The sequence below is a fragment of the Diadema antillarum genome, unplaced genomic scaffold, assembly GCF_040938485.1.
Source record: "Diadema antillarum isolate AM-2024a unplaced genomic scaffold, OU_Dant_1.0 seq00001865_RagTag, whole genome shotgun sequence".
Lineage (NCBI taxonomy): Eukaryota > Metazoa > Echinodermata > Echinoidea > Diadematoida > Diadematidae > Diadema > Diadema antillarum.
The window spans coordinates 208,928-226,191 of NW_027272535.1; the positions used below are offsets into that span (position 1 = coordinate 208,928).

The 17,264-nt window shown below is 38.3% G+C and overlaps 1 protein-coding gene across 1 annotated transcript in view; it reads right to left on the reverse strand.

The window, feature by feature from the left end:
* Positions 1–1,182: 1,182 nt before the first annotated feature.
* Positions 1,183–17,264, reverse strand: part of LOC139712848 (beta-1,4-galactosyltransferase 5-like) — a 30,760-nt gene continuing 14,678 nt past the window's right edge. Inside the window, exons 2-8 of the mRNA XM_071624636.1 lie at positions 13,039–13,263; positions 9,721–9,774; positions 7,407–7,675; positions 4,954–5,070; positions 2,912–3,099; positions 2,329–2,553; positions 1,183–1,411 (exon numbers count right to left, since the gene is read on the reverse strand). Coding sequence (XP_071480737.1) covers positions 1,183–1,411; positions 2,329–2,553; positions 2,912–3,099; positions 4,954–5,070; positions 7,407–7,675; positions 9,721–9,774; positions 13,039–13,263 — 1,307 coding nt within the window. The remainder of the gene's footprint in view (positions 1,412–2,328; positions 2,554–2,911; positions 3,100–4,953; positions 5,071–7,406; positions 7,676–9,720; positions 9,775–13,038; positions 13,264–17,264) is intronic.

Below are 17,264 nucleotides of genomic sequence, written 5' to 3' on the forward strand. Positions count from 1 at the left end.
GCAACAATAAAAGAAAATACATTTTGTTATGAAATGGCATGCAAATTTCACTAGTGTGATGTATATTTCTTGCAGTCTAGTTCCAACACACTCACGGCTAAAGTGATATTAAAGATATCAGGGCACCATACGTTGGTATATATGAGAACGTTAGGATAAAATAAAATAGAACGAGACAAGAGCCACATCTTTCTACATAAACAGCGGGAAAACTATAGTTGAAGATGCTGAATTATTAGTGTTCTGGGAACACACCTGGTTATCCCTCCGATGTGCTTTGAAGAATTAGTGTAACAATGGAGAGTGACACTACTTAAAAGTTTGGTTAACTTTGGTCTTCGCACTGCAGGTCTGTACATTCAGCTTAACACCTATGAATTTGCATATATCTATTATTTTGTTCGAAGTTTTGTAAGCCCTATGCAAGCATATCTATTTTTTTTTCCTTAAAGGAAAACATATGATATTTAAAATGCTGATATAAAGGTAATAATCTATTTTCCAAGGCAGATTTTGTACAATTGTGACAGGTAAATATGTCAAAGTTTGCCGGCAGGCAACATGGCAAAACACCTTTGTACGTATGTAAATTGTGGTTATTAAAAAGTCAGTTTTGTCTTTCAAAAGGAAGTTTGCAATTTTCTACGCGTTTCATTCACAGTTAGCACTAAATCATTTGGGTAACCATGTTGATGACGTCATTTGGGTATCTTAATTCCCTAAGTAAAAACCTGGGTAAATCCTATTTATAAGTTTGGGAAGATATAACTATAAGATGAATCTTAGAAATGGATAAAAACACAATATGTCTGCCACGCCAGAGTCATCTGGACCAAGTCCAGCCTAAAATGCAGATCTAGCCATGCTAGCTGTATCAACGTGGGCAAACCATCGGGGCCTGAATTTGAGTTCCTCGCAGCATGGTGCCCACTTGCAATGGGCGAGTTCAACTTCACTTCGGACGTAGATGTAGAACTGTCTATACGCAAAAGCGCAACGTATGCATAGGATTGTAGCATGACTCTCCCTCTCTCTCTCTCCCTCTCCCTCTTTCTCTCTCTCCCTCTCCCTCTTTCTCTCTCTCTCTCTCTCTCTCTCCCCCTCTCAGGCAATGTCAGGGATATACTGCAGTACAGATCCCACAGACGTTAATCCATAGCTATCACTGGTATACTGAGGTGGTTAGGGAGCCGGGAGAGAAGAGTTCTTTGGGGTCTTCCCCTCTACTTTCAAATGTTCTTTCTTGATCTTTTTCTGCGATGACGGCATATGGTAGTGAGGCTTAATCTTCTGTATATCAACACTGACGTTGGTGTAGAGCATGTTTAAGGTGTAGGTCGGGACGGGATACACGATGTCACTCAGTCCATCTTTCTTATAGCGAGTTCTAAATGCGTCCAGGAGCACATGTCTGTTGGATGAGAAAAGGAATGAAAAGTGCGTGAATAGTCGTAAAGGTTTGGACACTGGAAGATCAAACAAGGCCAGCAGTTACAATCAACGATCAATCTAAAGAAATCCTACAGGAATGTTAGACTGTATCATAATCATTACGAGTGTTCCAACTTAACCTCCATGTATGACATAGAACTTTGCAATCGCTAGACCCATATCATTTCTAATACCAATGTATGTTCGTGTATATGAACATCTTATTTTTTTTCCTGCAGCCAACGAAGCGCCTGAAAAAAAAAGGCGCTAACTTGAATGACGTCGCAAAGAATGCACTGCTATAATGTCTCGGGTCAGAAAGTAATAAAGAAACAATCGTCACAGTTTAGTTGTCTTTAAAGGGATTGCATAGTATTGGTAGAGATTAGATTTGGCTTTCAACGGTGTATTTAATTTTATGAGATAACAAGAAGCCACTTGTGAGATAGTACAAAGCATACCATCACTCTAAGAGGAATTCAAAGGTCATTTGATGAAAATCGGTTTGGGAATGGCTGAGACATCCAAAAACAAAGTAAAACAAAGCAATCATGATAAAAGGTGGGTCTCACCTATTATTAGGATTACTCTGTTTTGGGTATCCCAGCCATATTCAAGACTAATTTTCATCAAATAAACGTTGAATTCCTCTTGGAATTACATGCAATGTCATAAGAGATTTCCTGTTATGTCATCAAAAAATGTTAGAAATATTCAAGTTAGGTCTCAACCGAAACTGTACTATCCCTTTTAAGCATTACATAGCGTATTTCTCTTTACTTATTCAATTCACATCGCTTCAGTCATAGCGCATTGTCTCGTGAATTCCTTATCATTAGGTCAATGTAGGTTTTTAGATGGATGAATGTTCAGTGAAATGGAGAATGGATATCAAACCTGTCTTTCGCCTGCGGAGCACTCTTGTGATGATGTTTGATGACGTTGTAGTGTCCGACAGGTCCTGCAGGGCGGCTAACCGGCAAATTTGTTTCCTTCAGTCGGTTCCAGATCTCGTCATCCTCCCCACCCCAACCCCAGTACACGTTTGGGAAGCCGTTGATCTGCCGGATCTGACCCGCGGTTAAACCGGATACGGCGCCGAAGAAGGATTTATACGGCAATCTGTGTATGGAATATAAAGACGAGTAATAACGCTACTATTACAATATCATGTTGTTGCAACTATAAGAGAGATGACAATGATATTGTGTGTTTTTTTTCTAGCACAATCTGACCTCTGTTATCCGGCCATGTTGGAACCGACGACAGTCTGAATAAGCAATTTGACCGGATACTAACATTTAATATCCACTTTTTTTTTTCAATAGACGAATGAACACATGAATCGAATCAAATGCAAATTCCAATGGTCTAGTATATGATGCCATTTCAAAAGTAGAATCCGCATGTTATGGAAATGTCCTAGTCGTCTTATTTTCATCTAGAATTTGTTGATTTTTTTCAAAAGTTATTTACTCACTTGTAATTCCACCTATCCGCGCCGGACAAGAAATGTCTTGGCATTCCTGAGCACCCGTAGTAGTTGTGGTCGTCGAGTGGTATGTGGTCGACATCGTGGAAGATGAAGCAGTCGTAGTCGGTGAAGTTGAGCGCCTCCAGGAAGCCTACGTTCATCAACATTGCCCGGTTGAACAACTCTTGGTTAGCCTGTTCAGCATAGAAATGTTTACATTCTAAAGTTTTTTTCTCCGTTTGTATTTTTCATAAAGGCAAATTCAGGCCGTTGCATATTCAATATCAAATTATATAAGCATAAAATTTAATCGTAAAACAATATCGACGAAGTCATTTCGCATGAGAACTAAAGCCAGTGGACAATAATGTTCGACCAATATTGCATTTTTCCTTTTGGTTTGCAGTTTTCGATTTTTGTTCAGCTATTTTGGTTACGACCTTCTTGTTTTTACATGATGATGAAATCTTCACGTATCTCGAGGGCAATGTAACTACACTTGAGACTCGTTTCATGCCAGATGGGTTTGCATCATTTTGGTCGAGAAGTATTCACAAAATATCCTATTTGACTGGGGGGATTTTACCATACGTGATGTGACTAGTTCGTTTTGTTGCAGTACGTTATAGCATCATTTTTGATAAAATGTTCAGTGTTGTAAACACGTGACAATGACATACGGTTAACAACATATTATAACTTAAACATCTGCGAATTGCAACCAACTGATATTGATTTTTCTTTTACTGTATACGGTCGATCATTGCAACTATAGATTATTTTGTACGCGAGAAAATCACGGGTAACAAAAAAATGTAACCAATATCAAACTTCGACAGATGATGTATTGCACTACCATGCACTTTTGCAGACTACCATATGCTTACCGAATCTTTAGTGCAAAACATTTTCGATCAAGCGCCCTTCATAATAAATTTTGATATTCAACTCCCAAAAATGATTAGATGCACGTTATGAGTTTGACACCCAGGAATCATACATGTAGTCCACGAGATATAGCTGCCAACCAGTCATACAACCCATGACTTCGACACGAGATCCCGTTTACAGAGCAGGGCTGGGCCGAGCCCGGGCTGAGCCTAGGCTGAGCCCGATCTCAATTGCGGTACTCGGCCCCGCAATTCTGTCCGTTTACAGTGGAGGGTTCGGCCCGGGTTTTTAATTCAAACCTTTCAATATTTTGTTGTAGTTGCGTTCTGCTTGTAAACAAACGATTCCTGGGAGCGCGCCGGTCGCAATTTGGTACAACATTTGGCCCAGTTTGCGTTTACAGTGAGAAAAGGCCAGGCCGAAACTACTTCCTGGGGGGCATTTCATGAAGCATTTTGTCCGACAAAGTTGTCGGACAAATTTGCTCTCAGCCAATCAGATGCAAGGATTTCAGTAGCTTGTAACAGCTTGTCAGAAAAATATCCGACTAGGATGCTTCATGAAACGCCCCCCAGAGCTTGGCCAAATGCGCGGTCGTTTTTGGTACCACATTTGGCCTTTTGCGCGTTTACAGTGAAAGGAAGGCCGCGCTCGGCCCGGGCCGCGAGCCCAGCCTTTTCACACACTGTAAACGGGGTCTTAGTATGTTAGGCCCATGATTCCGAAACTAGGAAAAACAAGGCCCACGAATTCGACACTAAGAAAACAAGGCCAGCGAGTTCTGCACTTAGCAAACAACAATTAGGTCCACGAGACCGACACATTAAGCCCTGTGATGTAAAGCCGAACTTGTGGGTCATTTTTACCTAATGTCGGACCCGTTTCTGACCATTTTTGTTTGTTTCGAAGTCCTGGGCCTTGTTTGCCTAGTGTCGAACCTGTGGGCCTTGTTTGCCTGATGTCGGACTCATCTGCCTTATTTGCCTATAGTGTCGAACTCACGTATGGGTTGTATGACTCGTGTTCTGTATGACTCGTGGACCTTTATTCAAAGTCGAACTTGTGGGCCGCACGACCCATGGGTATCGGTCTCGAGGGACGATGACCCCGAATGATTTGTATCCCATGCTTGGCAGTCTTATGTGCTGTCGACTAACCTGTTCTATCGCGAAGATGCTGAATTCGAGGAGCTGCCGTTGTAGCATGGGAATCAGGTATCGCAAGACGATCGGCAGATGATAGTGTCGATCTCGGAAGGGGATGACGATCGCAACCTGGGTGGAACAGAGTGAGACCAGAAGCATTGTTGTTAGTGAATCAGTTTGCGGAGAGCTGTTTCACTTCCTTGCCACATGTCAAGTTAGTGCTGGCAAAAACTGGGAACTTATCGCGTGAATATAATCATAGATATATGTCATACATAAATATTACAAAGAAGCGTTATATGTATGTTTATATATACATGTATACATATAGATATTTATATATACATGTATATATAATATCATAAATATAATTATTTTATACATATATATATATATATATATATAATTGATAAGTATGTTGACTCTGTGAATGCAGATATATTGAAATAACAATTCAGTGAAGTTTAAAAGATAATCTGAAAAAAGAATCGTTCAAAAGCTTTGAATTCTTGTAGTTCCCTGTCATCGTCGCTGGATAAGAAAACTGCAACAATTAGTAATGTCAAGCATAGTGGGTACAATATAAAGAAAATATAAAGATTTTTATCCATTTTCCAAGCTTAAAGAGCGAGCACTGCGTTACAAAGATCAATATTATTACAGATAATTCCACGTATATTCATAGTTGACTCCACCTTAATACACCGTGGCACACATGTGCCTCCTTCAGAAGGCAGGTGTAATAATACATGTATTACTTTTTGGTATGTCCGTCAGTAAAAAGGACGTCTTTGTCATATGACAGAATTTTTTAAAGAATTCTCTTAGATGCCTGATTTTCTTTAAATCTTATTACTACACTGACGTCACGAAATGTTGCAGCGTTCCTGTCCAGATATAACTTAAACACACTTCATAAAACGTAAACATTTATTTTTAATTTTTTTTTTCAAATGATAGAATTTATTGATTTCTCGAAGCAACATAATTTTACAGAGGATAAATGAATTACAAAGTTATTACTTCCACACAAAAACATTTCTTTGATACAAACAATTTAAACAATATCTGTGTTTTTTATGTTTTTTTTCAAATATTTAATAAACATTTATTACTTTTGAACAAGCATTTATTTTGAATTTAAATCTCATTTTTCTAGAGTATGAAACCTTTTATTTCACTCCCACAAGATCCACTTTTTAAAGATATCTTTCTGATTTTGTGTGCATATCAAATGCATAATCAATTTCATGCATTGTTCATTTACTTCAGTATGAGATAGGTAAACAAATTCAAAATTACAGTTTAATACGGAAAAAGATTACAAATCGTGCAAAATTACCCCAGGAATTAGTGGGTTAAGTAGCATACGCAGGCAGAGAGAAAACCGGAAAGGAAATAATTATCCTCACGCAGATGAATATACATTTACTATGCATACATGTGAACACAAAGGAATACCGCGTTACGAAAACTCCCAACATCACGAATTCAGTAAAGTGGCGGAGAAGACAAAAGACATAATATATTCTCACTTGTGGCATCATGGTCCACTTATTGTGGGCGAGGTTGTTTCTGTCGTTACAAATACTTTGTTTTGGGTCTTGCATTTTCCTGCTTTGCTTTGCCTTGGTTTTACTGCTTTGCTCTGCTTTGCTTTGCTTTGCTTTGCTTTGCTTTGCTTTGCTTTGCTTTGCTTTGCTTTGCTTTGCTTTGCTTTGCTTTGCTTTGCTTTGCTTTGCTTTGCTTTGCTTTGCTTTGCTTTGCTTTGCTTTGCTTTGCTTTGCTTTGCTTTGCTTTGCTTTGCTTTGCTTTGCTTTGCTTTGCTTTGCTTTGCTTTGCTCTGCTTTACCTTGCCTTGCTTTGCTTTGCTTTGCTTTGCTTTGCTTTGCTTTACTTAGCTTTGCTTTACTTTGCTTTACTTTTGTCTTTTTTTCCTTTGCTTTGCTTTGCATTTTCATAATTCAGCATAAACCTTAAGAAAATACTTTCGAGTGCGTCAAAAGTACATCGAAATTTGAAACGTCGAGCTAATTTTAAAGGTACTGTTAACCATTGGCGAGCAGTGATTTAAAAAAAAATCGAGTTATACTATAACTGTGGACATTTTATTCTAGTAACAATTCTATCATAACTATTATTGTTCACATTTTGTATATTCAACAATACCTGTTATTGATTATACTGATTAACATTTTTACATTGGTTGCTTCTATTCCTAACTCACATTTTAGAATTGAATATTTTGAAGCACGACATAAAGGTTGGGTTTTTGTTTCATCTGCAAATGTTAAATAATGCCTGTCTGTTCGCTACTGTCTTTTTTCTATTACTGTTGTATTCTCTGTACATTTGTATGCATTGTTTCTGTCACTCAAGAAAGTGAGATTTATGTTTGTATATAGTGGAAAAACGAATAAACATGAACTTGAACTTGAACTTGAACTTGAACGTTTTTAACTCACTTTCCATCGTGGTATGCAGCTCGCAGGCTTCCAATGTCCCCCAGGGAGATATCGGTAATTTCCGATTTTAAGCGACTGCGACTGAAATGATGTATCGAACCGTCTGTCGCCCTCCTTTGCGACGCGGCCGACCCCGTTCATCAGTTCCCTGTTCAGGATGTCGTTGGCCTTCTGAACTGCCTCGTCGACGTTGTGAGCGGATTCTCCAAGGACTAATTTTATCGCATCGGACATTGTGAGGTCGTCCAGATCCAATTTACGTCTGCCAACTGTCAATATATCAATAAAGAATGTATTAATACAAAATATATCAATATAAAAATGAAAAAAAAATCATTGGATTTTACCGATTTTGTCAATTTTTAAAGCAAGCTAGGAAAGAAGAGTTTTTGGAAAAAAAATAAAGATTTGTATCCAATATTAACTGGAATCATATTCATACTATTTAGACTGTTTGTAGCACTCCCTCTGAAATAGTAATATCTGTTTATGTACCATAAAATGTCGCATTTATTTGTACCTCAATGTTGATAAGTGAATAAAATTTCTTTGTGAAAAAAGAATAAAATGATCACTCTAATGATAGTAACAATACCATAATAATCATGTCATGAAATTATAATCATCGTAAGGGGATAACAAGGCTTATAATGATATAATGATGATAACAATAACAATAGTTGAATTGCAACTTATAGCAGCTAGTATGGTCAAATAATATTGATCATCCTTTGTTTGATGAAACGCAAAGATAAGTATTGAAATAGTTGTGATATCGATTTTTCCCCTTCATGGATAGTACAGACTTTGTACAGTCATCTCTTGGCTCACAGCGTATTGTCACGCGTGAAGAAAGAATGAACAAAAAGCAGTGGTTTCATATAGTTGTATACTGAACGCATGCTTTCGATGTGGGCGATGGACAGACTGTTTGCACTGCTTGCGCTAGCATATCCCAATCACCATACCGTAAAACACCCCCCTCTCTCTCTCTCTCTCTCTCTCTCTCTCTTTCTGTTGAAATCAGATGGTAAACACACTAGATTTTAACGGCTGTAAGCAGGCACTTGTACAGCAAATATTGATGTCATACACAATAACAGAATCTTCGAAATCCTATCAAACATTTTTGCACCTTCCTCCCTTTTACCTCAATCATTGCAATCTTTTTTCCCCTCTTAATCCCACCATTATCTCCTCCACTATTTTCGTATATTTATTGTATTATTCATTGACCCTTGAACTAGTGAATGTCAGACCAGAGATTGAGACACTCACAAAGTAATTAGAAAAACCATGAGATACAAAAAAAGTCACAGAATCACAGAAGTTGCCTTCTCTCTGTAAAAACAACCAACCAACCCAAAAAAAGCAAACAAACAAAAAGTCGAGCAAAAAGACACCCTTATAACATTATTTCTATATCATATTATTCGTTCGTCTTCCCCTTACATTTTTTTATACCTATGTACCTTCTAGTGCAATATTTTATTCGCTTTTGCATCTCCTTATAACGCGACAAGCAGAAGGTATGGGTTTCCTTGTGTGATGACATCATAATGCAATTGTACACGGTGATCAAGTTGGCTAAAACAGTAGAGTAAAATCAAACAAACGGAAAAGAAGAGACATGCGCATCAGTGGAATTTACGGAATTTAGAGTTTCGCGGTTTTTCTCGACAAAGACTAGTGATATATCAAGGAAGTACATTTGTACTTCCCCCAACCCCGTGATGTCGATTGCAAGCATAATAGAGTACCAAAGGTGTGATGTCATAGCTATTCATCACCATGGAAACTGGTTCCAAACAACCTCCCTGGCCCGAATATCTGTGAACACTACATTATTGAATCTATAACAAAAGACTGTGACGTCACCTACACTGTGCCGTCCCACTTTGGTACTCTATAATTTATAAGATTTAATCGAGGTGCTGACGTACCAGCAATTGCTGGCTACGGCCTCCCTTAAATAGCAGGAGTCAATATGTTCGTTTACCTTTTAAAAGCTTAGAAAGTGAGGTCATGATATCAATCAACAAGCGATTGATTCTCCCCGTGTTTTTCTTTTTCTGGACCAAAATATCATACGATTCATGTTTTTGTCCATTTGATTCGACCCCTTTCCTCTAAGAGCGAAAATTACTAACTCGTACAACATTACAATAAATTGATTCGAAGGAGACATTTTCATCTATGTGGTTTTGAATGAAATCAGCATTCGAATGACACATCTAATCTTGCCCTCATCACAGAAATCATCTTGAAATAAGTGAGGAATCACCACGTCTAAAGAGATACATCAAAATCTTACCTAGCCCGGGGATATCAAATTCTGGACATATGATTCTCTCTTCATCCCACGTTTCTGTATTGGATAGAAATAATAAAGTTGAGAAAGACGTACATAAAGTAAAATATGACAGTGAATGGAAATTCAGAAAAGAAACGACAAGAAAACAAACAAACAAACAAAATTTTAAAAAAATGTTTCAAGTATTTGTACAGTTCCTTTATGCCAGAATTATACGGGTAAAAATGGTCTATAGCTCACTATACACATGTACATTGATATAGGACTTGAAATTCTAAATTACTGTTGCCTTCTTCTACCAATGGGTAACAACTAAATTCATACGATCCAAAAGATCATGATTCTAGGGGCGGTGGGGGTGGAAGGGGGGGGGGGGTTGAGTTTAGGATGCCCCCACTGTTCCAATATTCCAATGTATGTATATTCGTATATAGGGGTGTGTGTACAGTGTATGCATGTGCGTATATGGGTGTGTGTATGCCTCCGCGTATGTATGTATGTTTGTGTGTAGGCCTACTCATATGCATGTGTATATGTATGCAGATATGTATTTTTGTATGTTTGCGTGTATTCTGTATATAGATTTATGTTTATTTGTGCGTATATGTGTGTGTGTGTGTGTGATCTTCATAATAGAGTGTACATGAGTGTATGTTTATGGGTATATGTGTCAACCTTTACTTTAACCGAACAAATATACATATGAAACAATATGTAAGCATGTAACCAAGAGTTTGATTGACATCGTACTAACAAACACACCAAACAATGTTTGTGAGCATAAGGTCATATCTGAGACTATCAGTGATCATAATTTGGTGTATGTTGTACGGAAGCTCTATCGGCCCAAAATGCGGTCGAAAATGATTACTTTTCGTTGTTTCAAACGATTTGATGCACAATCTTTTTTTTTTTGCATGATCTCGAAAATTCCCAATTATTACGTAACTGTTCTGAAACACAGCTAGACATAGACAGTCAATGGAACCTATGGAAACGAACGTTCTTGGCAATTTGTAACAAACATGTTCCTGTTGTCACAATGAGAATGAGAGGGAAGAAAACACAATGGGTGAACAATGAATATGTGTCATTGTCACATCAGCGTGACAGATTGAAGCGTAAAGCGGAACGTAGTGGTCTGACTGCAGATTGGAAAGCTTGTCGTGTATGCAGAAATCATGTAAATAACTTTAGGTTTACATTGAAGAAAGATTATTATGTGTCTAACATTGTTGCAAATAGGAGGAACTCTGCTCAGTTATGAAAGATTTTAAAGGGTCTTACTGGAACCAAGAGTAGGTCATCTGTGGAAAGTCTCAGGATTAAAGGAGAACATGTGTATGATTCCATTCAAATGGTAAATGAACTGAATGAAATATTTGCTTCTTTTGGTGCTGTGTCAATGTGTGATCATAATGTACAGAGGAGAGGCGATACCGGTACAGTCAAAATCCACCGTGGGAGTGTCTTTAGCTTTGATGATATAGAGTTGCATGATGTGTAAGAACTCATGAATAAGCTTGATATAAAGAAAGCCTCTGGAATTGATGGGATAGACTTGAGATTGTTGAAAATAGCAGCACCAGTTATTCATGTACATTTGACGAGATTTTTTAACCTCTCTCTTGTAACGGGAATCATTCCTAACGAGTGGAAGGAGGCTAAGGTCACCCCAATCCACAAGGGCGGAGACAAACACGATCCGAACAATTATCGCCCTATCTCCGTAATGTCGGCAGTCATGAAGATTTTTAAAAGGCTAGTCCACAACCAGCTGCACAATTTTTTTTACTGAAAACAACCTTCTTGTGAAAGAACAATCTGGATTCAGAAAAAACCACTCGACTGATACAGTACTTACATACTTCAGTGATTTTTTGTACAGGCACACGGATCGTGGTAAATTAACTGGAGTGGTGTATTTGGACTTGAAGAAAGCCTTTGACTCAGTAGACCATGAACTTTTACAGGGAAAGCTATGTATGTACGGTGTCAGGGGAAATGCATTGAGATGGTTCCATTCATATCTCAGTGGTCGTACACAGCGCACCTCATTAAAGGGGGTTTTGTCGGAAAGTATACTAGTGTATGTGTGGGCGTACCCCAAGGTTCGATACTTGGGCCACTTCTGTTTTCAGTTATGTTAAATGATCTCCCCAATTCAGTAAATAAGTGTGAAGTAATGTTATATGCAGATGACACAGTTCTGTTTTACAGTGGAAATGATGCCCAGGAGATTGAAACCGTGCTGAACTGAATTGTACAATGTAAACCGGTGGTTGAGACAAAATTGTTTGACGTTGAATGTTAAGAAAACTCAGTTCATGGTGATAGGAACATCAAGATCTGCTGATCGACTGAAACTTGAAATTGATGGTAATGAATTGGATAGAGTGAGGGAATATAAGTACCTAGGAGTTTGGATGGATGAATCAATGAGATGGCAAAAGCAAGTTGAAGAATGTTGTAAAAAAATTGCCACACGACTAGCATTGCTGAGACGCCTGCGGAAGTACCTAACCGAAAGAAGCGCTAAAATCCTGGCAAACTCACGAATCCTACCGTATTTTGATTATTGTTCTTGTGCATGGTCAAACTGCTCACAAACCCTTAAAGATGTGCTTATCAAACAACACAAGAAAATGGCCAGAGTGGTAAGGAGAGTGGATCACACAGTGCCAACCAGCCAGGTGCTTGGAAGGTTACGTTGGATGACGCTTGAAGAGAGGTGGCGTTTGAACACTTGTAAAGCAGTCTTTATAGGACACTTCATGGCAACATGCCCGAATATGTGCAAGTACTCATTACGCCCCTTGGTAACATACATTCATATCGTACGCGAAACACAAGTAATAATGGTCTCATAATTCCACAAGTTAAAACTCAAGCAGGAAAAAAATCGTTTTCACACTATGCATCATGTATTTGGAATCAGCTCCCCGCTGAAGTCCGAAACGCCACCTCTCTTCAAGCGTTCGTAAGAGCATACATATCTCACTTGGGGTAGAATTCGGGTAGTTTTGATATTCCTGTTTAATGTTGAGGTATTTTTTTTTCTCTCAAATAATATGAGTTTGTGTATTATTATCGCCAATGATTAATTTTGCATTTCTTCATTTATATAGAGTATTGATATTGTGTTGATGTTATGATGTAAAAAGGAATGTCCTTGATTTGTTATTTTGTGTTTGTTGAACCGTTATATTTTGTCATTCTGTCGCAGGGCCCCCTAGGATAACAGTGTGGAAACCACTGATGGGGCTACCCTGGGTAAAGAACACTGAATAAATAAATAAATAAATAAAACATATTAACCTTTTAAACTTTTGCCCTCTGCAGCGTCGTCGGATAAGTTTCCTCGACCTCGATCTCGCATCAGCTCGGCGATCAGCCTGTCCTTCTCCCGCAGTAAGTCGTAGAGGTTGGTGTCCGGCTGCACTGCGAAAATATCACTGATGTCCTGTGCCATGAGGTTACGCAACCCCCGAGCCAGACCATCCTCTCGGGCCGATGAGTACGGCGATTGCCCCTTTCGCTGACCTGCATGGGGAACGGGGACGGGACAAATGGATGGAAGAAATGTTTTAAAGGTGGCAATGATGACCGGCGAGTTAAAGGCATAATTTACAATTTGCAGATGAAGCAAAAACCAAGCTTTAGTGCTTGTAAAGTAAATAGTTCTAAAATGTGAGTTAGGGTCAGAAACACCAATGCAAAAATTCGAATCAGTAAAACAAATGTTAAGTATTGTTAGATATACAAAATGTGATCAACAGTTATAGTAAACATGTTTCTAAACTAAACCGTCTGTAGTTATGGTTTACTGAGAAAAATACTGATATCCCCTTACATTTTACGCTTAAAGGGATGGTCCTGTTCCTGTTTATGTGGCCTATCAGAATTTTATTTGCTAGTATTTGCAGAATACTTGATGAAATTGTGTTGAGGAAGGATAGTATCAACATCCACGATGGTTCGTTTCACATTACAGGGTAAAATAGATGAGAAAATTACGAATTTAGTACATAGTAATTTGCTGCAAGAAGGCAAAATCTTTCCAACATCTATCAGGATGACCGTTACATACAGAGCGCCACCTGCCGTTTCCATTGCAATACGATACTGTCTCTGCGTTTTGCGAGCCAAACTCCAGCCACCTTCCACGCCTTCCATTCCACCAAGCGACAGGCCCTCCTGACCCCTTGACCGAAACACATCTATTTTTAGGCTTTCCTATCACTCTGCGAGCTCCCCAAGGACTCTCGGCAGAATCTTTCTCCCCTTCTCCCAACTCTCGCCGTACAGGCCTACACACACCATAGAAACACACACAATACGCAATGCCCAGCCACTTGCTTCATTTGGTGTACGGTGGAACACACACCGGTATCGTAACCCCATTGAACGTGTTGGGTCGCCGATACCAGTATCCCTACCTACCTGGTTATGGAAATAATCCGAATGTCTAGTAATGTACAGCTCCATCCATTGAATACTATGTATCCAAGGTTGTGCCATTGGGTACTAAACTTTGTGAGTCCGAAGAAAGTATACTGTAATTGAATGATTATGGCACCGACTGTAGATATTTCACGTATGTCTGTATTTGAGAACCACCGGCATCAACGATTTTATCATCTCGAACATGAAAGTTTGAAGACTAGACACACGTGTACTAGCTACTACACACACACAGAAAAAAGATCCTAGATGGATTTCGATTGAATTTTTGATGTTCAAACCGCCAGCTCAGAGATATGTTAGTGACTGTCTTGACACAGGCTTGATCAGCGCATGTGAGGCACTTTTGAATAATCGCGACTAGCCACCCTCACAATTCCCAAAAGTAGGAAAAAAACTCGATCGGCAACTTCCGATTTTGTGTGTGTGTGTGTGTGTCAACAGACATTTCAGAAAGTATCCAAACAGATAGACGACGCCAATATTTGAAACGCTACACCTATTGCAGGCTGCAGCTTCACACACATGAAACGAAAGAAGTTTGCATCAAGATTTCAACCTCCAAATGAGCCAAAATACATTAGTAGGCCTATAGACACTACATTTTTATAGAAATTAATTGTGAAGTTACAGCCCCCCCCCCCCCAAAAAAAAAAAAAAAAAAAAATGCTGGGGTGAAATTCAGGCAATCTATCGTCCGGTCATTTATTATCATTTTTTAATCAAAATTTACCGCATACAGTCACTTCCCGTTACAACTGCCGAACAAAAGCTAACGAGCAGAGATTTGTTTACGTGAATGACCCATATTACGGGCAGGTATCACGGAGTACTTCCTTGGTATCACAACGTTTTGTACGTGAAGTATTTATAGAATACAATAGAGACAATACTTTGTTTCTTATCATCAAACGATGATTATAGATTTAGTGTTAATTTACTGTTACGGAACTATTGTGGCAAAGTCTGTATTGTCAATCGCGTCATGAATAATATGACTTACCTGCTTGACAAATGGTTCATTCTGCTTTATTCTGCTTAGCGCGTGTAAACAAAATAAGTAAACACGTACCGAATGCGATGTGATGAATCATTTGAATCAAAAATATTTTAATCAGAATTATTTTAAGTAAGACCCCCTGGCAGTGACTTGATTACATATTTATGTTGTATATACTTCATGGAAACTTCTAGTTAGAATGCTATATATACTTGTACTATCAATTGTCGGGTTTTTGTCACCGATGGGATCGTATGTTTTGTTCAGTATAATTATAGTGGTCGAGATTTCACTGATTTCACTGTGCATAGCATACAAACTGACTTGCCCATGCCATGGATCGAGCTACAATAGAGCTCCACCGGCGATATTGACAGAATGGAGTTATAATGCTTATTATGGTTCACAATAGGCGTTTTCACATCAGCCCGATAAAAATGCAAGCTCGAGATATTTTTTAATTTCCCAAGTCAGAAAATAGCGCGCTATTTCGAAACATCGGGCTGATGTGAAAGCGCCTATTGAGTCTTACTGAGCGTTATATTGTTATAAACAATGTATACGTTGGAGGCGATGTGATAGAACCATACACAAGTTTCGGTACGGAGGAATCAACAATGTTTTAATCAAATAATTTTTAGTAAGACCCCCTGAAAGACATTTTATTTAGGCTTATTAATTATTCTTTATGGAAATGTCGTGTTACAATTTCAAATCAATGATAGCTTTTGTTTACCAATCGTATAATTCGAGGCCGAGATTTTTGTTTACGTGAATGACCCATATTACGGGCAAGTATCGTACGTAGTACCTCCTTGGTATCACAACGTATACGTGAAGTATTTATAGAATATGATAAAGACAACACTTGGTTTCCTATCATCAAACGATGATTATAGATTTTGTGTTAATTTACTGTTACGGAACTATTGTGGCAAAGTCCAAAATCTTCGAGTGATCCCTGCGGCCACTCCAAAATGAGTGAAAATGAACATGTTCACTCGAAATTCACTCCAATTTCACTCTAAATTCACTCTTTTTTTGTATTCACTCCTTCGAGAGTGAATATTTTCACTCGATCTTTTTTTTAGAGAGTTATGTTTGATAATAATGTGAGTTATGCGACATGCATTTGTAATTGTCAATTGAAAATCAACGACACTGCAATTACCGGTAGGCCTGTAGGACTTGAGTTTCTGAAATTCAAAGTTTTTTCTTAATCATGTCTTTTCAAAGACGGAAATAAAGAAATTAATACATTGAATTGAATTAGAGAAGGAAAATATATACCATTTATTGGCTGGTTCCTTGATTTGGACTGCCAAATCGGTATGTTTAGCAACCAAGGGTCATCTCTATAGGTATGTTAATATTTCAATCTCACTGCTGCTTCTGAACTGTATGAAATTCATGTCCGAAATCATGCGACAAAATAGTAATATTACACGTTTGCATGAATGAAATCACCTTTTTTTTAATAGCTGTGTCTGATACACATACAGTCACTTCCCCGTTACAACTGCCGAAAAAAAAATAAGAGCGGGGATTTGTTTACGTGAATGATCCATTTTTTTACGGGCAGGTATCGTAAGTATAATAGTATCACAACGTTTTATACGTGAAGTATTCATGGAATATAATAAAGACAACACTTGGTTTCTTATCATCAAACGATGATTATAGATTTTGTGTTAATTTACCGTTACGGAACTATTGTGGCAAAGTCTGTATTGTCAATCACGTCATGAATAATATGACTTACCTGCTTGACAAATGGTTCATTCTGCTTTATTCTGCTTAGCGCGTGTAAACAAAATAAGTAAACACGTACCGAACGCGATGTGATGAATCATTGAATCAAAAATATTTTACTCAGAATTGTTTTTGGTAAGGACCCCCTGGCAGTGACTTGATTACATATTTATGTTGTATTATACTTCATGGAAACTTCTAGTGATATAGAATGCTATATATAATATCAATTGTCAGGTTTTTGTCAGCGATGGGATCGTATGTTTTGTGGCCGAAATTTCACTGATTTCACTGTGCATAGCATGCAAACTGACTTGCCGATGTTTAG